General features: G+C 39.5%; 1 protein-coding gene across 1 annotated transcript in view; it reads right to left on the bottom strand.

The window, feature by feature from the left end:
* Positions 1 to 9,640: 9,640 nt before the first annotated feature.
* The window catches only part of NPAS3 (neuronal PAS domain protein 3), a 57,153-nt gene continuing 39,887 nt past the window's right edge, over positions 9,641 to 26,906 (bottom strand). Inside the window, exons 4-6 of the mRNA XM_009864443.1 lie at positions 17,901 to 18,048; positions 14,721 to 14,836; positions 9,641 to 11,956 (exon numbers count right to left, since the gene is read on the bottom strand). Coding sequence (XP_009862745.1) covers positions 10,647 to 11,956; positions 14,721 to 14,836; positions 17,901 to 18,048 — 1,574 coding nt within the window. The 3' untranslated portion in view covers positions 9,641 to 10,646. The remainder of the gene's footprint in view (positions 11,957 to 14,720; positions 14,837 to 17,900; positions 18,049 to 26,906) is intronic.

Below are 26,906 nucleotides of genomic sequence, written 5' to 3'. Positions count from 1 at the left end.
ACCAAAGCAACCAAAGCACACCTCAACACTACACCATTAAAACAATGGAAGAGCTTTTGAGCTTTGTATTCTTTTTCTTGAGTCTGGTATTGAGCCACTGGTAAAGTTAATATTTGTGAGGTTTGGGAAAATCGTTTCCATGGTGCGCTTTCCAATCATATGAATTTTAATATTCTAAGCATCTTGATTTCAGTTTAGATGGCCATGACTCTGCTGCACCCTGCTCGAGCTGGCTGCTTGCTGTGAGTCCCTGTGCATCACGGGGAGCCGGTTCAGCTCTGGTGTATGGAGGTGTTTGAGCCATGACCAAAGAAGCAGAGAAGGCAGGTGCCCTGCAGGCACTTAATGCTAAATTCAAGGGATATCTCCTATCTCAAATGTCAGTTCCTGCCCTCTCCTCTCATGGATGCTTTTGCTGGAGCACACTGCTGACTCCTGTAAGTACAATTCAGCTGCTGAAGGAGAAATGGAGCCAACACAATAATGAAAAGACACTTCCAATCCTTCACAAAGCCTCACTATTTGCCCACAAAAATATGCTGGAAATCATAGGAGAAACTTAGTCATGACAAGTAATTTTGCTGCTGGTTTTGTTCACTTTTTACTGTTCCTAATTTGTCTAATCCTTAACTCTACAAACTGCACACTTACAGAGCAGATTTCTCACTAGTGTCAGCAAGGTCACTGTATCAATGGGGTCTTATGGTCAGAAGGAAAGTTTACCATCATCTGATCTGTCACTGATGATCAGATTTGTTCCGAAAAATATCTATACAATCTCTCCTTGAAGGGTACAGTATATAACTTGCTGCCTGATGAAATCTAGAATGTATGCCTATTCAATAACTGATTCCTTAAAGATGTTTGATAACTTGGACTGTGTGTATAACTTTATAGGATACACTTGATCTTAAACCACATTTCTCTGACTGTGAGACCCTATATAACTGGGATATATCTTTATGCCAAAGACAAGACTACATGTTTTAGCTGCAGATACTAGTGATACGATAACTAGCAACCTGACTTGGTTTTTTCCTGCTTTTTATTTGCCTAAAAAATATGATAGCTTTACTTCCTCTTCAGAACTTGTTCAGCATGAAGAATGTGAGCAGTCTTTCCTTCTGAACAGGGAAGGCATGCTCTATTTTCTTTATACCATTATAACCCTTGTCTTTAAGTTATGCTTCTCTGTATTGACCTACTGTTTTTGCGATTTATTTTTCTGAGCACGTCTGTACTGGCCGTAACAGGGTCAAGGCCTTGAAAGCAAGCCAAACGGATTTGGGAGCCTCTTTCTTTTGTTTCAGTGGATGTTTGCCAGAATGTCTAAGTCCTGCAGCAGCACTCACTGTGATGAACCCTCCTAGAACATCTGCCACCACACATGGACTACCTCATTTCTGATCTGAGGGCACAAGGGACCCATACATATATATTTACAGGTTATAAACAGTAAGCCTCCACAGGGTGTAGGTTAGAAGTGTTCCTTTGTGCATCTCAGGTGTCTATGAGGCAGGAGGCCAAAAGTCAGTTTCCCAAGAGATGTCTTTGACCTCATCTGGATCTCATACATTGCCAAGCAAGCTCAAGACAGACCTCTGGGATCTATCTTTTTTTTTCTCCCTACCCAAACTAAAGAGACAGCAGTTATGCCTACAGCATTTAGGCAGATATTTTCGGTCATGGAGGCAGAAAAACTAGGAAAATAGACCTAATTTATACCTAAACTGTTGCTAGGATTCACTGCTGAGAGCCTCTTTCCTTGCCTTGCTCATGCTGGCTGCCTTCAGGGGGCCTTGAAGAGCTTCCCTTCAAGGAGATGTGGTGTGTAATTCACTCCGCTGCACATTGCAGCCCCTGAGCCCACCTCTCACTGTTGTTAATTTCCATGGAAAGAGTTACTTCTCTGGCATCAGTCGGTAGTGACATGTATTCAGAGCAGGCACATGCTTTGTGGGAAGCAAGATACCAGATGTCTTAATGGGAAAATTGTAGCTAATGTAGCATCCATGCTCTCTAGCACCTTGGCCAAGGCGGGAGACTCCCTTGGCGTCCTTTGGCAGTGTTTGTGCAAGCACCAAATGCCTTTTGACATGCACCTTATGTAATGCAGAGACATCTCTCCTTGGAAGCTGTGGACAACATTCTGTTGAAAATGAGTTCTTTTGCAGTGTCTTCGTGATTTGTACTTAATCGTAGATGAATAAAAGCAGAACCCAGTTCTCTCCTCATCCTCAGTGATCACATTCACTCCTGCAATAGAAACATGCTGGGCAAATGCAGATAAAAGCTTTTGTTTTCTCCAGGGGAGTTCTGGTGTCAACCCCAGGGAGGGATCTGGCCACTAATAAGTTATTGGCAAACCATCACACCTGGTACTGTTAACTTCAGTTTATCAGCGATTCCCATCTCTCATCTCCACACGAAGCAACCTTAGGTTGCATTTGTACAGCAGGCCCTGTTTGAGTCTGTGTCCTGATTTAATATCAATCTAATATAGATTGGTTAGAGATAGTCAGCATGGATTTACAAAAGGGAGGTCATGCTTAACAATCTCGATTCATTTCTCTGAGGAAGTGGCAATGAGAGTGGACAGGGGTGAAGAAGGAGACATAATTTAGTTGGACTTGAAAAGGCTCTCAATACAGTGCCACATAACAGATTAATTTATAAGGTTAGCAAGTATGGGACTGATGGTAAAATACTCGATTGGATATAAAATTGGCTTGATAACAAGGGCCAGGGAGTGGCAGTTCTGGTTGTAGTTCACGCTGAGGAAGTGCTATGCAATGCACCCAGGGGTGTGTGTTTGAAAACACTGTGGAGCTAAAAAGAACAGGCAAAGCCAAAACCAAAGGTGGTGGAGAAAAGAGGAAAAAACAAAACCATACTGAAAAGATGAAGGCTACAGCCTCTTGGGAAGCAAATGATCATGTCACCATGCAACTGGAAATTTCAGGTAACACTCTGTGAAGAAAATAAGCTAGGAACTGAGGGGGCAAGCCAGGCCCATCAGCTGCAGGTCTTGCTACAGAGGTCGAAGTGCACAGAGCAGAAAGGACCTTCCTTTTCAGGTGGGAAGGAGGGAAAAAATCAGAGCTTGTTCAAGGTGCCGATGAGAAACAAGTGGGAGGCCTGTCCTCAGAAACTGATCTTGCCCTCTAAATTCTGATATTCCTGTGTCCTTGCTATGGGGATGAATCACAGCAATTAGGGTGTGCTTTCAGCTCAGAGTAAGTCTTTGGAGAATCCTGATTCTTTCCATTTGCTATAATCTAAGGAGACTGGACTTCCTGAGCTGATATCAGCATTTGTCACTACCCTGCAAGATATGCGTTCTGTAATAAAGCAGAGAAGTGGCCAGAAGACAGAAATGAAATTTTAACTCAGGTACAGGAGAGAAGACAAAGGATGCTAAGAGGCCTCAGAGATGCACCGTACTGAACAGAAAATGGGAACTGTTTTCAGTCAATACTCACCTCCTTACAATGTGAGTAACTTTCCCATCTCTCAGGTGATATTCAAAGAAAGTCTGGGAAAGATTTATTAGAGATATTGGTGGTGCCATCAGGTAGCACTCCTGGTAGTTCAGGAGAGTATAAGATTTGATTTCCAGCAGAGTTTCCAGCTCAGAGTCCTTTGCTTTCATATTAAAGACCCAGGCAGCCAAGCCGACTCCCATAGGGAACCCATAAGGAGACAGAGTCTCCCCAGTGCTACCTGTGCCTCTGTCTCACTCCCCAAACATTTCAAAGGCAGGAACCTCTGGAAAGATAAGACCATAAAGTTTGAGTAGACTGGGAAAGACTTTTTTTGTTAAACGAAAAAAAAGCTGCTCTTTTAGTGTGCGAACGGTGTGCTACCAGATTAGAAAGTAAACTTGATGCACTGTACCAATTAGCCTGGCTCATTTGTCTGTGGTTCATGCAATAGGCTCTGCTTTGTTATTTGCGTATGAGTATTGGCTCAGAACTTTGGTTCTGTTCCTGAAGCCATTAAAGTCATTAGTCAAGCTCTCATTGATTTGAGCAGGACCAAGATTTGACCCTTTGTGGCTATTCAGAGGACACAGATAAACTTTTAAATCAATCAAGGGTGTAGACTCATTTTGCTGGGGTCATACGGTTAATACATCCTGTTCCTGTCATTTCCGCTATAAATCTGTGAATGCTTTTAAAGCAAGAGGAAAACCCGATTCCCTTCCTTTTGCAAGAAAATATTATGTTCCTTTTTATTACAAACAAGACAGGGGTCCTTTTTCTCAGGAAAATTTGTAATGGGAAAGGTAATCTCAATACTTTCCAGTCAGTGAGAGGTAATTTGAGACAAAGTATTGGGCAATAAAGTCTCCCATCTGCAAAGCAATGCAAATGTTCTCCCACTGACTTCCAATAAGCCTTTATTGGATCCTGATGATCTTTTTGCCTGGGCATTAAGTCAGTACTCATTGTGCTCCTGTCGTCTATTAAAAGATCCCTTATCTTCTACATTGCATCTAGTCTAAACAACTCTTACAAGATAGAAAAGATTTTTAACTTCCTACAAATGTAATCAAACTCTTAATTAGTGACTTCATTTGCATGGCTTCAGATCTGAGTCTCTAAGCTATCTGGTTTTACTTCTGGAGGGGGATATACTCCTAAAAATTGGCTTATTTGTATGAAAGAATTATGAACTACTCTGGGCTTTTGTTTTGCTGAAAGACTCACTTCATGGTGATTACAGAAATAAAAACTGTTCTACTTCCTCTTGCTGAAAAACTGTGGTGGAGAATACTCACCCTGATTTGGGTCAACTAAAAGCAGAACTCTGCATCCTTGGTTTATCTCGAGTCCTATTGCCTTCAGAAATATTCTGTTTGATTTGGTGAAAAAAAAAGTGTTGATGTGACTGGATACGTGTTATGAAAACAGCTTCCTGTACTCGCTGCTTTTGATGGAAAGATGAAGAAATAGGTGGAAGAGGGGAAGAAAGGACCTTAATTATGTATAGGTACATAAGCACTACCTTGTCCAGTCTGAAAGCCCAACTGGCTTTCAGAGGCAGCAGATCTGTATGTCTGTGTGCATGCATGTGCATGTTTTATAAATGGTTTGATCTTACCTGAGCATCTGTGGCTCTGGCGACATCCCATTTGTTCACAGTTCTGTAGGCTCTTCAGTAAACTCGCTGGATAGATGACAGTTCATTAAATTAGTTGACAATGCACATCCAGCCTTTCCACCCTTCTGCCCCAGCCCTAAAATTAAAATAAAGAAATTACAATGGCAAGAAGGAAAAATACTATGCAAATAGCTCTGAAAGCACTGACACAGTTAAACTAATGCAGTTCCTAGAATCATAACAATAAATGTGCTGTTAGGGGCATCGCAGTTACTCCAGTGATGCGACCACCTTGCAATAGCAACAGTGCAAGCTGTCAGAGCCGGTTCTCTAAGTAGTCCTGAAACATTTTTTGGCCACTGTAACTTTTCAGAGTCATGATGCTTTGAAACAGCCCTCTTCCCCTTGCAGCTCTTCACGTGGCCTTTAGATACCTGCATACATCACCTTTCAAAACAAGCATATATCACTTTTCGAAACAAGTGGTTCAGGAACGAACTTTCCAGAGATGACAGTTACTGAGATCAGTTGTTTTTGGAAATGTTCTTTGATGAAATGACTTGACAAATTTTCCTGCACGACAAAGCTTTCCCTCAAATATTATAAAAAATAGCAAAATAGACCAACCTCAAAGAATCCCTTTGAAAGTGTGCAATCCTTTCAAGAAGTTTTTGTTTCTTAAAGTTCCTACAAATAATAATTTATAAAATCTGCTCCCCAGAGCTAAACCAATGCAATAGCATCACTACAAAAATAGCTAACACGAAAAAACCTTTCCATCATTTTTTTTAATGCCCAATCTTCCTTGTTCAACTGTGTGTCTTAGAGCAGTCTGTTCATTTTGATCAACTGATATAATGTATAGGCAGTATGGCTGAGATTTAAAAAGCCTTTATAACAACCCAGAAACACCACCCTCAAGCCCCTTCTTGGAAATAGTGGCTTTAGTTAATATTGGTTAACACTTACTTGGAACAGGCATGTTATTCTTCCATTAAGCTTTATTCTGGTCATTCTTCCCATCTCCATTTAAATTCTGTTTTCCTCTCGGTTGGCATCTGTACCCTTAGCTACCTCATAAACAGGATGCGTTGCCAACTGGAACACGCGAGCAGAGCTGAAAGCAGCACTGCTAACCTCTGCTCCTTTCTACCCCCTCCAAGTTGGAGACATATCAAACTCCATGCCTGGAGCCTGGGAAGTGGGAATTCTGGACCACTTGGGAACTCAAAGAGCCAGACTTCAAGCTATTAAGCTATCGGGCGGGCTTACAGAGCTATAACTGTTCATACATTTTTTGTGGGTTTTTGTTTGTTTGTTTTATCAGCCCAGCAAGCCAATTTCTCATGCTCTTAATTCAGCTGAATGCATCCTTCGCTATAAAGACATGTGCTGAAAACTGTGAAACCGATTAGACATTTTTACTTGGCATTAATAAAGCGGCTAAAATCTGATTCAGAATGACTAGCCCAGTAGTTTTAATTTCTAACTGGACGTACAGAGGAGAAAAGATCTAGGCACTCAAAGTTGCTTACGGATTTTGGCTATGGGCAGCACCTTCTCGATGTTACATGCCTCAAATTTGCATTCTTAAGAGACTGCATACTCAACAAAATAAAGTATGGAATCTGGAAATCTTTGTCACAAGTAGGGGAGGCACTGTAAAGAAAGCCAAAGAGACCAGGTGAGAGGTGGGTGAGAAGGTTCCCGCTCTCCTGCCCTTGGCACCCACTGCCAGCGACAGGCATCCGGGGCAGCATCTCGCGGAGCAGAGCTTCTCCCTGCTTTGCACAGCAGAGACCAAACACACTTGCTCTGGACCTTTTTTCAGGACTGACGCAGGCGGAATCGCCGATGGCTCTTCCCTTTTTAGGATCAACCACTGTGTGCGGATGTCTGCGTAACCAAATCAGTATTTGATTTTTTTTTTTCCCCTTCAGTTGTGAGGTCAAGGCTTTTTGCCTTGTCTTTTCTACAACGGTAAAAGTTTCTCTCCTCAGTTTGTAAGGCAGAAAGCAGCCACACGACACCAACAACTTACACGTTGCTAGTCTGGGGAAAGAAAGCACATATTTAAAAGAACCAGCAGCCTAGGTAGGATATAATGTGACTGAAGAGCTTCACCGTAACATTGTAGAGTACAAAAATGAAAATATAAAGTGCATTTTAAATGATTAATGTACAAAAGCTGACCTCTTCCAGTGTGCATTAATCAAGAAAAAATGCACACTTTCTACAGTGGTTAATGTCGCAGGCCCATTATTCAGCTTTGATAATGTGCATAAAAATGCTCAATATGACAATGAGTTGGGGTAGCTGAGAATTTAGGATGGTGGCAAGTTTGTTGTAGTATTTGGATTAGCATTCTTAACCTACATCTTGACAGCTTCTTTTCTTCATTTCACAAGCGTTAATAAAATCTAGCTTTATCCTCTTTGATTTTTGGTTATTTTTTCTTGTTTTGGTTCTTTTTTTTTTTTTAAACAAAACAATTAGAAAATACCTGCTCAAACAAATACTACCAGCATTCATTAGTCAGGATGGTTATATGTAAAAGAAATGATGCCAGATAGTAACAAATCCAAGAGAAGTTTATTATGAAAATGGCACCTGCGGGATGAAAAAAAATTAAGTTACATAAAGACAACCATGTATGACATGTATGAGAATCTACAAAAGTATAAAAAGAACCCTGTTGTAAATGAAGTATGTACATTTCTGATTTGCAGCATTATCAATGATCAATGAAAAAAATGTTTCAAATAAGCCAGGCACTCAAGAAGTTAGATTCGGTTAGCTTAACACAAAATAAATGTACCATAGCTGTCACTTTTTAACATTTTAATTTTTTTTTTATATTGTAGAGTTGGTAACACTGCTAAGATTTATACGAACAGAATCCCTTTCCCCATTATTCAGCTACTTGGCACCAGTCTCCTCATAAAAGATTTCATATATTTGTACAAGAAATAGTTAAAAACACAGACACAGTCTTCACAGGTAATGAAGTTTTTTTTTTCATTTTGTAATTTTAAACACTATGGATTTAGACAGCAGCTGTGATTATCTGTTAGTTTAAATCACCAGAAATCATTTTGACACAACACAGAAACATTTATAAAAAAAAACCCAAAACAACAACAGCTGTCTAGCTGTTCTTTGTAGCTGATAGGTGCACTCCTTTGATTGTTCCATAGCTAGAGTAGAGCTTCCAAAATTAAACTTTGAATTTCCCAATCGGCTTTCTCGCCTTTTTTAGACCTACTTAAATCCTTCCAATGGAACTTCGAAAAGCTCTTTAATTAAATTTGTGGCATCCAACCCCTTTTTTGCTATTGCTCCACTGTGGCTTGGACCCACTTCTCAAACTCAAAGCTATCGCAGGAATTGACTCAATGCAGTGAGCGATCAAAAATTCAAAGGACAGCTGAGTTAATACATTAGCATTGCACACGTAAGCAAATATATATGACAATTCTAAGCTCGGTTTCCTTTTTAAACAATGCTGGTTGACCTTTGAAAGCATTTCCTACCTCATCGGTAATTGCTCTACGTATTACTCCGCCAGCCTACCTGGGAGAAAACCAAAGAAATGCACCCTCTGCTTACAGTTCGAGCACAAGGGACTCTGGGAATGTTAACAACTGAGGCTATATGGCGTCAATTTGCTTAATATATCTGAGCATTACTCCGTAGTGCATTGTGGGGTACACTGGAAGAGTAAGTCATACCCAGAATTCCTCTGTGGGAAAAATGGCTCCATTAACCTTGAGCTAGTTAAGAGTCTTTTATCTCTGAGAGTGAAGAAGAGAGAACGAGAGAGCGAGAGAAAGAGAGGGGGGGAAAAGTGTGGAAGGGCGAGGGGAGGGGAAAAGAGAGGTCTGAGAATACACAACAGCAAAGCAACAGCAGAAATTAAAAGGTATACAGACAGTGGAAGCAGCATAAGGTGACGTTACAGAGGAAGGCCACCACACAAAAACCACTAACCCCCAAGAATCACTGGTTCACTAGGACTGCAGGAATGGGACTTTACCACTCCGGACTAGAGATAAAGCACAGAGAAGACAAAGGACAAAACAACTACATTAGCTTAGTATATACTGCATATAGTAACACACATTGAAACTGCAATGGGACTGACAGCCAAGGACACTTACACATTGTACACATTACAGTTCTCACATCTGTTATTAGATGCCTTAACAAACAGCTGCCAAAGATGGAGTGGAAGAAGAATTTATATTTGACAGTCATTTGGAGTGTTTGACACTACACTGTGATTTCTGGCAACAAAGACAAAATAGGAGATTTCTTTTCTTTTACTTAATGTGCAGTTTTCAGTTGTAGTTATCTATTTCAAGCTTATTAACCCATTCTTTAGTTTTAAAACATATTGGTTTCCACACTAGAAATAAGGAAAAACCAAGAAAAAATACCCAAATCAAAGAACAAAAAGAAATTTACAACCTTCCCTCTATAATATTAAATGAAAAACAAACCAAAACATGTTAAATAGTCCTTCCTTTTTTTCTTACTCTGAAGTGTTATTTGATGTTGTAAAATTAGCCTCAGTTACACTGAGAAAAAAATAAAGCAAAACAATATGCACCTAAGAAACTGCTCCTCGCGTCAATTAAATTGAGTTTTTTGTTTTTAAGCTCTTTTTGAAAAAGGCTTCCTGACCCATTTAAATTTGATGTGAGGCTATGCTTGTTAGTTTGGAGGTAAAAAATTTAAGTCCTGCAGCAAATGTTAATGAGGGCTTTTGTCTTAACTAACCAAGGAGACTGCAGCACCTGACTATAAACCAGTACGGAACACATTCTTTCCAAAAAACCCAGCCCACAAGCTGCATATTGTATGAAGACATTACAGATTAATAAATGATAGCACCATGGTTTTAGAAATTAAGTTAAAGTTTCAGTAATTAACATTTAGTCCAACTTTTTAACATTCTAGTCACAGGCCAGAAATTAACTTTTTAAGAACCCAAATTATTTTATGTGCAAGTAAGAAAAATCTTAACCATAAAAAGAGAATTAAACTCTGCATAAAATTCTAAAATACTATCCCCTATTTTAAAGGAATTAGGAACAAAAACCCCTTTTCATTTGACTTAGTCAAACAGGGCACATTGTTTATGCTTGTCTCTTTTAATCTTGATCATATCAAGATCATTTTGAAGTAAAACCAATGCTTGTCACTTTAAAATCTCTTTACCACAACACTGAGTATTCTATGGCAGAGGCATACACATATTAAAGGCATCTTAATAAAGATGCAAAGGAAAAAACACACATCTTAGAAGAAGACAAAATGGCAGGCAACTGGTACTTCGACTCTCTGAAGGCAAAAATAAAAAAATATCTTTACATTAAAGAATAAGTCAAGTTAAAGAGAAAGGGAATGAAATGGGGACCATCGTATTGAGAGAATAAGCTGACCTGCTCAAATTCAAAGTGCTAGAATTAAAGGTCTAAATTAAAACATAGTCTATGCCTCAGAGTATAACACTGAACACAGTATGTGGTCATATTTCAATCCTCTTTCCGTTCCAGAGTCTGTGTAGTGTGAATGCCATTGCTGTACACAGGAAATGGAAGAGTGGAAAAAAGTCCTTCGGCAGTTGTGAACACATTCCCTGCAGGCATTTGGGTCAGACTGGCCCCGCTCACAGCGCTTCCAAACGGTCCCGACATATTGAGTCGGTGAACGTGGTGGTAGAGCATTTCCATCGGTGTTTTAGGATCCAGCCCAAAGCTGGGGCTGTTAACGTCAACAAAGTTAACAGCGTGGGTGTTGGGGAGGAGGTTGCCCTGCATGGCTAGAGTAACTTCAGCTGGAGCATACCGAATAGTGCCAGTGGTGTAGACCCTCTGAGCAGCAGTGCTGGTCGCAGCAAGGGTTCCCGTTACCCTGTGAACCAAAGGAAGCACCACATTGCCTGCTTGTAACCTCTGAAGGGCTTCCAGGTCCCCAGTGTACAACAAAGAGTTGGAAGTTGTGGGACCTCCTGGATGTTTGTCCCGTGGAGACGCCGAAAGCGGGGGTGACAAAGGGTCAGAGGACACAGGAGCCAAGGCTGAGTTGGATGAGGTGCTGAACTGAGTTTTACGGCTGGCAGTATTTTCAGTCCCCGGTGGGGTGAGAACGGAGTCTGGAATGGAGACATGTAAACTACTGCTGGCTTGGGGGGAAGGGAAGTGCTCGGAGCTGGGGGGCTTGGTCATACTGTAGGGTGATTCATTCCTTGAGATTTCCCTGTTGGGTGGGTAATTCCAAATACTGCTATCATTATCAAAATTGATAGGTTCTGAGATTTCTGTTTTAATTTTGAGCACTGAGGCACTGTTTGGTGACGAGAGCAGCTGGGGCTGGTCCACCAAAGCTGAGTCAAGTCCATTTGGACTTGAGGTGCTTGACAGCCTCCTCCGGATCATGCTGCCTCCCTTTTGCTTTTTTCTCCTCTTCTTCCTCTTTTGATGTTTGCTGGAAGACTGGGCATTTACTTCCCCTGCACTATCTGAGTCCTTGGCACTGTCCGAGGTCAGTGATTCACAGTTCTGCAACCGCAAGTCTGACTCACTCTCAACGTAGCGCTCCACCTTGATCTGCATAGAGCCAAGAGTGCCAAAACTGTCCTCAGGGGCCTTCTGATTCTCGAAGTCAGAGTTTTCAAAGCTGTCATCACTGTCCCTGCTGTCCTGGTTGCTGGAGCTGTTCCCATCATCATTACAGTTCATTTCGTTATCCGACTGATTTCCTGGCTTTTTCCTGTCAGATTCAGGGTCTTCACTGTTTTCCGACTGGTTTCCTTTCTCATCTGACTTTGAGTTCTCATTGTCCTCTGGAGCAAAAGGAAAGTGAAACAAACCATTAGCAACAGGAACATAACATTATAACTCAACTCCAGATTTCTACCTACCAATGAGATTTGACTGCTGTAAACTCTTTTTTTTTCAGCAAAATTTTTATGTTATGTAGAGCCACAATTTCTTTTGCAACGTTGTGTTGGGAGAGTTTGATCACCGTGAATCTCTCTGACTCAGGACTGTTAATGCAGTAAAAGCCTATGCTATGTGGCCCGCACCTTTATTGAGGGGGGCCTTTTCATCTGCTCGCTGGACAAGAATCATTTTGACAACTGTGAGCACAACAGCATTGTAGCTGTGTCATCCCCAGAGGAGTCAATGAACAATCCCATTATGACCGTTATGTTCTCGTGATTGTTCTTTCACATCCGTGTCCTCCTACAGTGGGCAGGCATCCAGGTGCAGCACTATTTACTAATGAAGATTCCAGTCCTCTCATCTCATTTTCCTCTCACCATTGCCACTTTCAAAGTGGCACAGTGTCTCTGACTTCAGTGGAATTACTGCCGATTTTCTCCCGTGTGAGAGGAGAAGCAGGTCATATGTGTATGAATCTGAATGAATAAACCAGTTAAAACAATTTTGTTACATTGCTAGACTGTCTTCTCATATTCCCCTGAAAGGCAACAAATACAAAAAAAATCCAGAAAAAAATATTCAAGCAGTGAATTAAATTCTTGATTGATTATCTAAGGGCCAAATTATCTAAGGGCCATTGAAAATAGCCCAGCTACAGCACTGAGAAGCTGTCACTCTTCTTGTCTGAATTCATTTAGTTGTATTTTAGATTTTTACCTAATTCTAATAGGGATGAGATAAACACTCAAGCCCACTGGACTCACATAGCCAAAGCAGCTTTGAGGCTGAATACGCTCCATTATCATACTGTGTTTGAAAGGGTCACGAAAGGCTTCAGGAGATCCCGTCCTTTACAGACCAGCCAGAAATCTTTTGTTAGGAAATAAAAGATGTTTCTTCACTCATCAGAGCCAAGTACTACCCTTTTCAATATACTCATTTTAGGGGGAGAGGAGAAGGGCCAGTTTTCCTCTACAGATTGGTTACTCCTGGAGCCATGTCAATACCAGTTTCCCAGAAGTGCTCGAGAAGGTGAGCTTGACGGGGAAGTTGCCTGAGGATCCAGGGCAATGTACTTCACAAGTCACTTGGTGGGACTTTGAATGAGTCACTAGCAGGCAAAAGACCCTCCCTTTTGAAAAATTAAACCCACAGAAGAAAAGTAACAGCCACAAACTCCTAAATCTCATCCATCTTTTTGTTTCAGCTAGGCCTGAATTTCTCCTACATTTTTTTCCCTTTTTTTTTAAGATTTTTTTTAGGTTCTGTTTGTTTGTTGTTTTTTTTTTTTTTTACGGTCTAGCTAGTCAAATGTGGGCTTGGCTTGAGGTAGCCTAAAACTGCACAAAATTTGCCTGGCATTTTATCAGAACTTTAACTGTACTTGTTGGTTTTGTCCAAGACTCTGTTCCAATTTCAGGTCCCTTGGCATTTCTAGTTAATTCTTTCATAAGAAACAACACCCTGCTTCTGCTCTATTCCAAAACTCCCAGACATCTGCTTCTGAGATGTACACATCTGTGCGCCTTTTAAGAATGCTCTCTTGCTCTGTATCACCCTTAGGAGTCATGAATGCATGTGCACTTCTCACCTGGAGAAACTTACAGTGCACATGGGAAATGCAAACTGTTCTCCACATGTGTGTCATTTGGCTACTTAGACACAAGACAGCATAAAGGAAGTACTGGGAATAGATGAAGAGATGGTGGGCAACAAGCCTGTATGTGTGCCTAATGTTAACTTAAACCATCAAATCAAACTATCAAAGGAGAACAAATAAAAGCAAAAGATGAAAGAGAACAGCCCTATCATATAATCTAATATAACACAAAGCCCTGATCCTCTTCTTCCTTTTCCTTGATTTATGTCACTGCAATCCATTTTCTCCAGATTTTTCATGTTTGTTATTACAGACATGAGGAAAATCAGATACCTATATCACATACTACAGCAGAGCAACATCCTTAGTTCTTGGGACACAGGAAATCACACTCCTTTCAAAGCCAGATGATCCATACCTATGCCTAGGTAACCACTTCTAAAACTAATGGGGAATGTGTGAACCATCTGTGAACTGGACCATCTGTAAGACTAATTTACACATTGAGTTTGACAAGTACATTTAGCTTTTAAAAAACAGCTCAAGTCCCAGACTTCAAGAACTTAGAAACAAGTGCTTGAACCCATACTTTCTAATAAAATATAGTTCTTTCAACCCAAGAAAACCCTGAAGTTTTGCAACCTTCACTGCTCCCTAGTGAGACTCTTCAAAAATGTATTTATACAGGAAAAAGGGTCATAAAGATTGACAGTCGAGACTTATCTTCAGAATGTATGCCTACTCTGGAAAGATAAGAACTAGAATTTTATTCAACAGTTAGAATCCCAGATCCTCTGCACAAGGCACAATACCTGTTCACGAAGCTTAGCTGGGAAATCAAATATTTCATTTGGTGCAATGTAGGCAAGGATGCATGCACAGAGTGAAGAGAAATACTGAAGAAATGGAGATGCTGTGGAAATGCCCAGGTCAGTAAAAGATTTCGCTAGTGTTTTTCAATTTAATTAAACAGGATTGAGAAGTAAAGGCAGCCAGAAAGACAATCACGTGGCACTCATGATATGAACCTTTTGTGGATGCAAAGGCACACCATGTGTTACCTGAGTTGTCCTTTGAGTCCGATTCAGAGTCAGAGGTTTCTGAGGATTCTGAGGTTTTCTCTGGCAGATGAGGAAGTTGTGCAATATCCATTGGAGTGTCCTTGTACTCTGGGTTACTGAAGAGAAGACAGCAAATATAAACACAATTGGATGATTTCCAGTTTCATGGCTTTCCTCTCTTTTCATATCAAAGTTCAGAAACAAAGAACATATATAGAAAGACTAGCAGAGCAAACACAGAAACATACATTTTTTTGCTCCTCAGAGCCTCACAGCAGGGATTTTATGAAGGTTTATTTTAATAGCGCTGTCAAATACTTATATTGACCAGGTACTAAAACTTGTTTGATTCTAGTGAAGTTTTAGAGCTATCACAGCATTCTTACTGAAGTGGGACACCACGGCTTATGTGATATCTAACAGTAAAGCTACACTGTGTAATCATCCAACAACAAAATATCTCGATTTCGATCCCATTACTGTGCTTGGAAGGACAGAGAGGGTGTTTTAACTTTTCCAATCTGTTTCTCTCCCACTGGCAATGTCTATTAGAGTTATCTCTATAGCAATGTTCTCTATCAACCTTGCAAGAGCCCTTTCAATACCATTTTTCCCAACACTCCTGTTTTCCACACTTTAATCAAGCAGACCATACAGAAAGTGAGCAAGAAGGTGCTCAGTTAGGGCTAGAGAAAATGACCATTGCTCAAAAGAATTTGGCGAAAAAAATAGACAAAAAAGGTTATGTATTTTTAAAACACTGCACACATGCATCCATATCACCAAGAAACCAAAAGCAACCACTCTATGACAGATGCACATGTGCATGTTAAGATGCATATGTTAGGGATAAAGAACTGTCAACACACCCATTATAATCATATCTTCATCTGCTCATGTGGTGCTCACCTGTGACTTGTTAGCAGTGAACATGACTGCAATGTAAAAAAGCTACACTACCACAGAAACTGAAATAACCCCCCACAATCCTACGCTATTTCTTGGTTTGTACCTTTTAAAATGTGTTCCTTTCCCAATTCTGTGCAAAATGCAGGGCAACAGACACAGCTAGCCATATGTGGCATAGGAATGTTGAAAATAAATCAAGTCTTTAATCATTTTTGAATAGGTGAGCATTTCTATGCCGTTCAAATTCCAGCCTGGTGATAGAGCAGAAAATCCGCAGTCCTTCATAGAACAATACGAGGCAGCACTGGGGGTGACTGACACACTATCACAATGACAGTGTGCCCATATTCAGCCTATTACAGCGCACTGTGAAAATTCAGAGTTCACACAGTTCACATTGAAATGCCATTCTTACGATTACCATCTTTATGGCTTTGCCCTGACAAAGTGACTTTATTCTGTTGCATCCCAGGGCAGTCCCCAAATTTGCCCCCTCCAAGCAAAAGATGTTTGAGGGCTTTCACACGGTGAATAACAAGTTGCTAGAACAAGAACAGCATTAATCCTCCCTGTCACTATAATTAGTCTATCCTTTTACAGACAGCTGAATCATACTTTCTAATACATGGAAATGTATACAGACCAGTACTCCTGCTAAGAGTAGACCTAATTATGCCTTGATCTGTCATTAAAATATTATTTGGACATTTGGATCTTCCATGGATTCCAGTACTAAGAGAAATGTAAACTGAAAATACAAATTCCGTGGCAAAAGTAATCTCTCTTTACAGACCAGTGAAGAGAATGCAGCACAAAAATCAGGCTCTGGGGGGACACTTGGGGAAGACCACACTGCTTTTCTTTTTTTGTTAGGTATATTCCACTGGCAGATAAAATAATTTTGTGGGACATTTGTGGACTAGGTTCACTTATTGTCTGGAAAGCAGCAAAGAGGCCAGAGGCAACACACTTCTGGACGTTCTGAAGCCCTGCTAGGACTGGGGCAGTGAAGCTGTATGTCCGTTTCAGAATAGGCAGGCTTAAGCTGACCTTTTGAAACACTGCGTTTTGTCTCACCCATGTAAAAAGAGACAAAAAAAGGAGCAGGATAAGAATATATTCAGAAATGCCCGTGTTTCATCATGGCAGGACAGAAACATGCAAGCCTCAATGAACATTGCCCTGCTGTGGAAGGTTTCCCACAGTATCCCTCAATGCTCTCCTTCCCAAAACAGGAATCAAAAGTATTCCAGGCAGGCACAGTCTCTTAAGGGCTTGCTGGACTTGGCATAGTAAGTCACAATCTAACCCCTAGACATCACTTTGAACTCTCATGGCATCAAAGGGAATGTAACGAACCATGACAAGCAACTTAAAAGGAGAACAGGACAGAAAATGACAATTACATTTAGTGACAATCTTGAGGTTTCAAATTTTATTTGTTTGTTTCTTCTGCTCTGGAATGAAACAGAAAATCTCCCAATCTTATTGGACATTTTCACAAAACAGAATGTGTTGAAAGGTATTTTCAGAGAGAAAGGTCAGATTCGTAATTCACTGTCTCTCACGTAACTGTTGGTCTTCACTTGAGCTCACAAAACAAGTCCTTTAAAAATACTTGGGCTTTGGTAAACAGAACTTCTCAGGGAAGAGCCTTTCATTCAAGATATTTCTACTAATTCTATTTAAAACAGTTCTGATAGTTTAAACAGTTTTAATAGCTGCTTGTATTTTAAATCCTATTGTGCCTTTTTCACTGTGATTACTGTCTGATAGTTACAGGAGCAACATCCTAGTTCAAGGCTTTTCTCCTGAGAAAATTCCTCTCTCTGGAATGAGCTGGCAAACGCCTTTTAGAGGGACCTTTTTGTAGCATTCCAGGAGTTTTCTTCCATGCCTTTTCAATAACCAGATAAACCAGTGTCCAACACTTCACATCAGATTTTGTAACACAGCTACTGAAAGCTAGGGTGCATCATTTTCATTTTTGAGCTCAGGCTGAGTAGATTTCAGGGCAGTGGAAGGATGCGACAAAATGGTGGAGGGTTTACCTGAAGACTAAGACAGCATAATAATTCAAGAACATTCCAGTGTACTGAAACATGACGTGTTAGTAAACACAACGAAATGGCACTGCTTTTGAGGTGGGCTGCGTAAAAAGTTCTCCTTAACTTTCTCCAGCAGGCAATTGTTTTTTCCTTAAAATTCCCACCAACAGAAACATGCAACAGACACAGCAGTTGAAGTGACAGAAGTGACTGGAAGACCTACCTAAGAAGGTAATTGACCCAGATGATATTCTTCTCACTTGCATTCTTGGCATTGACAGCTATGGTTGCACTAGACTGTATCCAAATATAACCTCCATTCTTCTGCATCCAGCGGTAATACTTTGTTACACATTGACCCTTATTCAGCACTGGCAAAAAATACAGACAAAACAGAAGGAAGACGTAGTGCATGTTAGAACTGTGGTAAAACGATCCTCATTGTACAATGTACCACAAGTGTAAGCAGAAGGTATTTGGCTTCCTTTAGGTTTAAAGTGGCTTGCCAGTGAGATGACAAGCAGGATCTGAAGTTCAGTATAACTAGCTGCATGTTTTACAAGTTTTTAAAGTATAATTTTAATCTGTTTTTGGAAACTCCAGTGGAAGAAGGAAAAGTAAAAAGAACTACAAATCTCTTTGGTTCACAGAATACTTATTGCTGTGTGGACATTTTCAATGCACTCAATGTCAGGCTGTAAAAAAAGAAAAGGAAAAAAAGAAGCAAATTTATATGTGATTTATTCATAGCTCCTAGGTAGACCTCTTTGAGATTCTGGATATTTGAAAGGTTTGGGAAGATACTCTACCCCTGCTGCTTTGATCATTTTTCCTTATTGCAGGCGATATCAACCACTGAACTTATACATCTGTTTCTTTGATCTTGTCAAACAGAATTTACAGTTCTCAGATGAACCAAATCTCCACTGGTCAGTGGGGGGAAAGTCTTGGGAGAATTTACTTTCTACCAGAGTAAAGTAAATCCACCAACAGACTGAGAAAGAGGCCTAACGGAGGCACAGAATGGCTTGGTTAGAGCCTAAGAGTGACAGCAATCTTGGCTGTTTGAAATAATCTAGGAAACAGCGAAATAAGTAAAAGCAATCAGTAATGTGAAACAGTGTTATTAAATGATCACAGCCGGAAGGCTTAAAAATACAGATGTTTAACATAATACTTCAGCCAAAATATAGCCAAGTGGAAACGGATTTGGTTTGTATCTGATGCTTCAGTACGAGGAGAAGGGGGAGAAAGGCAAATCTGCACTGAGATGGAGCAGCGTGGTTTTGAAAAAACACTAAACTGCACAAAATCTGGGCACGACTGTTACTGGAGCACTCTCTCTCCTGCATTTCTCACTAATCCCGTGAAGCTTTGTGCACTAGAGGGCAGTGTGCATTCATATACACCACCTGCTTTTGTCATGTCCTTGTCTCCGTCTGCTAAAATGAAAAACCTCTAACTGCTGTAATAAATTTGGCTAAATTAGCTGCTAAATGGTTATCTCAAGTAATATGTATTTGCATTAATCATCTTGCTCTAAACCAGAACAAGCCAGAGTCCTAAAGACGTAGTAAATTCATATTGTCCATTTAATTACGGCTAATAAGTGCTTCATATACAATAGTTTCATGAAGTACATTTTCATTTTTTTTGTAGAGGGAAAAGAAAAAAAGTCACTTTGGAAAAGAATAAGTATTTAAGGCAGTTAAAGTTCCTACCATAAATGTGACAAACGACACTGTGGAGCTTTCAAGTTAACCAAATGTCTATACCCCTAATTATACATATGAATGTATCTATATCTAAATCCATGTACAACAGACACCTACGGAAAAAGATATTTACAAAGGTGGCCATATGAAACCAGACGCTTTCTTACCTTGAGGGAATGCCCCAATCCCCACTCCAATTTTTCAACTACCGGATAAAAAAATGCATGTAAAAAATGTGCAATGTAAAGTGAATGTAAAGTGCAAGCTAGGTTCAGCTGCAATACGAAAAATATTCGTGATCTGGGTCTTCTTGCTTTTCAGCAATCTCTCATTAACTAGGTTTATTTCTAGCAGAGATCCATAACTCTTCCTAAATTTTTACTTTTGTATTCCAAGCTCTAAATATTCTGCTATGATAATTCATTGGCTTCAAAACCTCATTATACAGCAGAATAAAGATAAAATACAAACAACTGACTACGAAGCATTTCTGTCAAGCCAATGTTGTACGGCACTTTAGAAAACGATCTCACATAAATTAGCCCAACTTTTTCAGTTATGAAGAATAAGGGGAGAAAAGTACTGCTGTAAGTTTTGATTACGGTAGACTTTCCCATTTCAGCAAAATAGGACATCCTAAATACTCTGCTTAGAGCTGATAGTAAAACTGAAATGCCTGGAAGTCTGGAGTGGTACTATCTTCTTTCTGGAAATCTGAACACCCACAAGCATGTGCAGAAACTAGTAAAATCTATCTGCACTTGTATCTGCTAATTGTACTGTTGTCTTCTGTGTAACAGTTTTTATCTGAGGGGTTTACCATGCTATACAAATGCCAAAGGATGAATCCTTGCAAGTGCCCCCACACACATTTGAAAGTCAAGGTGAATCACTGGCCAGTGACTGAAGAGCACACTGCAATTCTGCACAGCGATACCTATGACGACCCAGATCCTCCAGCTCTTTCAGCCCATTTCATCCTAGACAAGTCCTTCCTCCCTCAGTATCTTGTATATTAGTTGTTGAACCACTGGGAAAGTCTATGCCATGGGCTAAACAAGAGCATGCATTTCAGAACCACTGGAAAAAAAAAAGGAAATTAAAACCTTATAAGTTATTTCTGAAGGAAAAGGTGCTTGTTTTTTCAAGAAAGAGAATTCAGTGCATCAAAGTTGCATACAAACCATCTGCAGCCAGAGTTCAGACTCCCAAATTACTATACATCCAAAGAATATCTGAAATTCTGTCTTGAAAATGAGCTTCCCATGAAGATCATCTACCTGCAAATTCCCACTCTTTATTTGGCCAGCTCAGATATATTGCCACATACACAGGATTTTCCTTCCTGCATCTGTCTAAAGTATGTTTCATCTGAGAGATTTGTGGACCACACTCCGAAGGAAGTCCCATGATTCAATATAAAAATTCTCTCTGTAAAGAGATTCTCTGGCAGGCCAGCTGTGCTGTGCTGCTAAATCTGGTTCTTACATCCTTTGAGAGTGCACTAGGCATCCCCAAGCCACTTCGGAAAGCTCATACCATAGCACAGGAAGAAATTTCTCAGTGTGATGAAAGAGAAAGAATGAAAAAGAAATGAAATGTTTTCTTGTTTACGTTATTTTTAACTGTTAGCATTGTAAAGTTGAAACTTAGAAATTAGATGAGAATTTTGAGAAAATAAGCAACTAGAAGGGCATATTAGTAAGGGAAATCTATTTTCCTCATAGCCCAGTATTACTGAGTAAAGTCCAGTTTCGTTTTGAGGATCTTCAGTTTGCAATTACAGGGAGTTCATTAATGAAGTTACTGATTTGGAGAAGAAATGGAAGTAAAGCATCAGTTCATCCTAAGCTCTGCTTCTGAAGTTATGTTTTGTTACAAGCAACAGACCACGCATTTCAGTTTGGCATAAACTTCTGAAAAAGTAATGTCATGGGGACTGCAACCCACATTTATTCAGACTGTACTTAAAGCAAATCCCGCACTGAGAATCAAGGTTTAGCTCTGTATTTTTTGTACACTGCGAAATGCAGAGTTTCAAATTTCTATTTGCATTATACATGGAGAACCCAGTCTGCAGACAATGAAGTATGGGGGAAGATTAGTATTGTGACCACATCTGTGGAATCCGTTGTGAATGAAGTTACATGGGATTATGCAAGACTGGGTTATACAATCGTATATACACACATATATATAAACTTCACAATCAAAGGGAATAACTGAGTGCTAATGTTTTAAAACTGGTGACCTTTAAGTTAGCTGCACAGATATATTCCCTAAAATGGTGGATGCTAAACTTGACTAAAATCTGCTGAAATGTTACCTAGTTACTCAATTTGAATTCAGTGGTTAGCATGCAAGAAATACACAGCATATCATGGTAAGGACTGAAAAAAAAAATTAAAATATCTCACGTATTTGTCTAAGTATGAATATATTGCTATATACACAGTTCCCAACAGAGGGATTTCAGTTTTCCTCAGCAGCTTTACGCACAGCAATATTCTTGTAGCAGTGGAGTGAAAGAGAGGGGAGAAGAAGAAGCAGTCAGTGTTCTTCGCAGGAACCTTTTTCTGTTAGAAAATCAAAATAAATCAGTACAAGTTTGTCTTAAGAAATATGGTTACAAAAAGAAAAAGAACATAGTTTCTTCCTGTAAGGCTGTTCTGAGAAATCAAAGCCAAAGCTTCTAAATAGTGAGTTGTGTTTTAAAAGAAGGAAGTAGCTTAATTCAGTTTGAAGAGGAGATGAAGAAATTGTGTATCAAAAGGAGTCTTTTAGCAAAGTCTCTTACAAAAGGACATTTCACTCATGTGCATATGCATTTAAAAGCTACACTATATTGCGTATTCAGGTAAGTATTGAGTAAATAGGAAATGATGAGATCATCTTACATATTCACACAGCCTCACAAAGAGGCTCTTTATAATTGGTGAAAATATTGAGGTTACATCTGCTGTGCTATTCACCCTTCTCCTTGAAATACCTTTATCAATGACTGGATGGTATTGATACTGAATTTCCCTTGTGATAAACTTATAAGAATATTTTTAATTTACCGCATAAGGATGAAAATGCCATACTTAATACCATAGTCGGATACTTAGCTGCAGCCACAAGTACTCTTTCTACATTCACAAAACTGGCAGACGAAACATGAAAAGGAATACTGACTCTTTAATCTCCACTTCTCCACCTAAGGCCCAAGGCAAGCTGACAGGGTAACTTCATTCTGGAAACAGAGGGGTTTTTATTTTTTTAATTCTGGATTACTTTTTCTTCTGCTTTTGAAAACTGTGGGCTATAGGGGAATGAACCTGGCATAGACTTAAAACAAGAACAAGTTTCTTTATCTGAAAAGTTGCAGTCCTTGATGCTTACAGGAAGGTCATTTTCAAAACCCACAGGAAAAATAGCATCACAGCCAGAAAGAGTGCATTAAGTGCCTTATTTGCTTGTATCGGAGACAGTTTTTCATTTATAACAGCTCCGAGGATCAAGTGAGCCTTTGATGTTGTAAGGACTTTTCTATAGATTTTGCATTTAGTGAGTTAGATATTTTATATAGTAGGCCTCCACAAACTGGGTTTAAGCAATGAAAAAAAGTACTGAGCAATACTTAGCAATGTTAAATTATGTTTGTTACCTAAACAGAATTACGAGCTAGATGACAGACTTGTAGATATTTGGCGAGCAAATGTGTGCCACCTATATAATTCTTCACAAAAACTTTGACTTTGGATCTACTACATGGAGTGGGGTGAGATGTAAGCCACGACAGCGTGCAAATGTGTTTTCTACCCACCAGGCCAAAAGTGTGGCCTCCACCACAGATTGCTTGGGGGAAAATGTTGCCTTGCCATCACAGACGTCCCCACAGGTCGCATTGCTCTGCCTCCCCTCATTGCAGTGTCTTACCAATCCTGTGTGATTCCCTGCATCTCAACAAAGTATTATTATGAAAAAGAGAAAGATGATAACTGTTTAGAAAAATACTGGTTCCATGAGGTTTTAGAAAGCTGCATTTTACGCACACTGTATGACTGGAGAAAGCCCAGAGCGCTGGACAGAATTTTTTTTCAGGTTTGGGTGAAATGCACTGCATTGTGTCAATAACAATGACTGAGACCTGACTGCTATTGTGATATAAATATTAGACATCAATAATATGAATATTAGACATCAATAATTATCATAGAATCATAGAATGGCCTAGGCTGGAAGGGACCTTAGAGATCATCTAGTCCAACCTCCCTGTTTTGGGCAGGGACGCCACCTCTCGACTAGATCTGGCAACACATGGGGAATTGCTGCCTTCTAAACATAAATTCATATTTACCAAAGTCAAGCAGGAAGCAGCAGGTCAGATTCATGAAATAAAATTGTACCTCACTGATATCCAAACTCCCAACTAACTTCTTCATTCACCAGGAATAATTCTTTTAAGCATATACAGTCACTCTAAAACTGCTAAGTGTGGAAATTGATTCACTGTTTACTTCTGCAGTATGGAATATTGTTTTAATTTTACAGTGTAGGAATATTACACACATAAATACCTGGCAAATTCAGCAAAAATAAGCATCAATAACCTTGCAGAAAAAAAGAAGTGCCTTAATCAACCTTTTAGAAGAATCAGAAAGCTTAAGAATCTTCAAAAAGTAAGCAGTAGTTTTCCCGCCTCACTTTGCAGAAAAGAAAATCTTAAGAGCTGCCTGAGTCAAACTGTTTAAAAAATGTGGATTCATATTAGGATCAAAGTTTGTAGCTGAAGGTTGTCACTTGCCAAACACAGTGAGAAAAGTCTTGCATGCTATGTGATCAGCTGGAGAAGGAATGTAACTCTAAATAGTGAAAAGAGTTTGGAAAAACATTCATGAATTCTGTAACCTATCTTAATCCCAGGGCAGTGGTATTCCAGCCCTCTGAAAATTCCTAGCCTCTGCTAGAGATTCGGCCTTCGTTTGATACCAGATTATCTCAGATAAGGACCAGGTTGTTTAAAATCAACCCTGTTATCGGATTACATGATGTCAATTCACAGCAGCAGTATTAATTTATTAAAACCCAGCAAAACCAGAAAAAAAGTACTTCCCAGCACTAATAACAAATCATTATCTCCTACTTGAACAACAGAGGCACTTTTCTTCCCTCTTCCTTTCATGGTGTTTATAACCATGCCATAATATATAATTCAATGTATCACTAGAAGCACTCTTTCATGGAAGCTTACAGCATGCATTTCAGAAACCTTTTGTTTCTATATGTAAAATTGGTGAAAATAAACCAAGTTTAATGATAAACTGGCTTGAAAATGAACACTAGATTTGTCTACCTAGGATTCTTTAGCTTTTCGTCTCCCTTCTTTGAAGTTTCCTTTCCCTCGTGATGTGTCTGTCTCCCATGACTTTTAAAACTTCAATCCTGCCATAAAGTGATTTCCTTCTGCTAATATTGAAATGGTCATTTAGAAACCCAAGCCTGCTTTGAAGACCAACTTCAGACAGAACTTCCATTATCATTAATGAACTCTCTCTGCTCAGACTGGAAGGGAAAATGAAATCCTAGATCCACATTTTGCCCTCAGCTACTAAAATGCAACATCAGAGAAGAAATTTGGCCCTACTTGCTCAAGAAACTTATACCTGTCCTCCATCTCTCCACTAATATTAATGTCCATCATATGACAACCTATGCAAGATTAATTACTTTAAAACACAACCCTTTCCATGTTGAAGGCGTCAACATACTAAACACAACTATACATCCTACAAATGCAAAAAGAGGTTCAAGTTTCACAGAAGCAGATTGGCAGCAATACTAATTTTCTTTTTTAGTTTCATAGGTTAAAGATGGTCTGTTTTAAGGGACAGGATCCCTTTAAACATACTTTCATTTCTGGGATAAGAGTCCCTGTTTGGATAGCTGGACTGAGTGAAAAGAGTGGTTTTCTCAGCCTAATGTCTAGAGGAAAGGGATCCATAGCACAGTATCATGATGACATGGCACAAACAAATGTTCAAACACCCTTACATCCTTTTAAAAACCACAAAGATTCATCACCATCTCACATTTGGCAGTAAACTACCTTAGACATTTTAAAGCAAAATGTCCTTTTATACCAGATGACTTGTAAAATGAAAAAGAAACAAACAAATCCTTCCACCTTTCTCCACAAGCCTTGAAAAGGTAGCTTTGCATGAACGAGACAAAAACCCTTATAAAAAAAGAAAAGAACTTCTGAATAATTAAGCATGAACTTCTCAGTAAGTAAACATCTTATGATCTTAGGACCCATATCCAGCAATCTGTGGACATCAGGTACCAGGGCTTAAAATGTTTGGCAAGGCATTCCCAAAAGCCCACTGAGCCAAAGTCCCAGACAACCACCTACTCACTTCATGAGACATCAGAACCAACACTGATCCACCACTGGCCACATCATTCATGGACAGAAAAACCACAGGTGATTTATGTAGGTTCTTTCAAATGAGTGCTAATAAGACCTATTGTCACACTGTCACATATTTGGTATATGCCACACATTTCACTGATATTATTTTCATGTCCTTCCTGCTCTGAAAACTGTCTCAGAGATCCAAGGTTAACTGTCCAGACCTTGGGCAGTTGAAAAATAAAAGAGAAAAAAAAAAAACAACCAGTAGCACTAACATGTTTCTAAACCTCTGGAAAGATGTGCAACAGTTTCTCCACACCTTCACACAGTGACATTTTAGGATAGAGTATTTCACAGCCTAGTAAACTACAAACATAACCTTTAATCTCTCTTTGGGATTTTAAAGGAGCATCACTGTTTCTGGCTTAGGCTACAAGGTGATGAACACATTTAATCTCGGTAATCTTGGAGCCAACTTCAGCAATGAAGGTAAAAATGTATGTGGCTGAAGTACTTTTCTCCTTCATTTTTAAAATGGCATACATTTGCACTATGTAGCAAAAGCCATCATAGAAATAGTTTAGTGGACAGAGCGAAGCTGAAGCTGCTGGAGGCACACAGCAAAACCTTTTATTCCCACGGCTTTGCAATTTATCATGTGCTTCTGCAATCTATCACAAGAATAATATCAAAGTATAAATTCATCTTTGGGGCTGGAAATGTTGAGCACAAAGAGACTTTAAAAAAAAAAAGAAAAGAAAATGATTAAGAGAGTAACTGGGAAACCAGAGGTTCCCAGCAGAAGTCAGAGCTCAACCTTCACTCTATAGTCCTTTAATGCAGTAGCTGTACTCATATAGCTGGTACTACACGCATTTTTAATGAAAAAATAGAGAAGAGTTTAGGTGTAAATTTTAACTATGAGCTATGGAAGATGTAAAATGGAGAGCCTACGAACTGAAATGGGAATGTAGTCATCAGTATTGCACTAGATTTAATTTGAGGATGAAATATCATCAGAAATTAAGCTAAAGCATTATTGATGTAAACTAGGCATCTTGCAAAATAACTGTATACTGCTAAGCTACAGAATGCAAAACTCTGTAATTAGGTT

This window comes from Apaloderma vittatum, unplaced genomic scaffold (assembly GCF_000703405.1).
Source record: "Apaloderma vittatum isolate BGI_N311 unplaced genomic scaffold, ASM70340v1 scaffold8252, whole genome shotgun sequence".
In the NCBI taxonomy this organism is placed as follows: domain Eukaryota; kingdom Metazoa; phylum Chordata; class Aves; order Trogoniformes; family Trogonidae; genus Apaloderma; species Apaloderma vittatum.
This window is presented reverse-complemented; position numbering and strand designations above follow the sequence as displayed.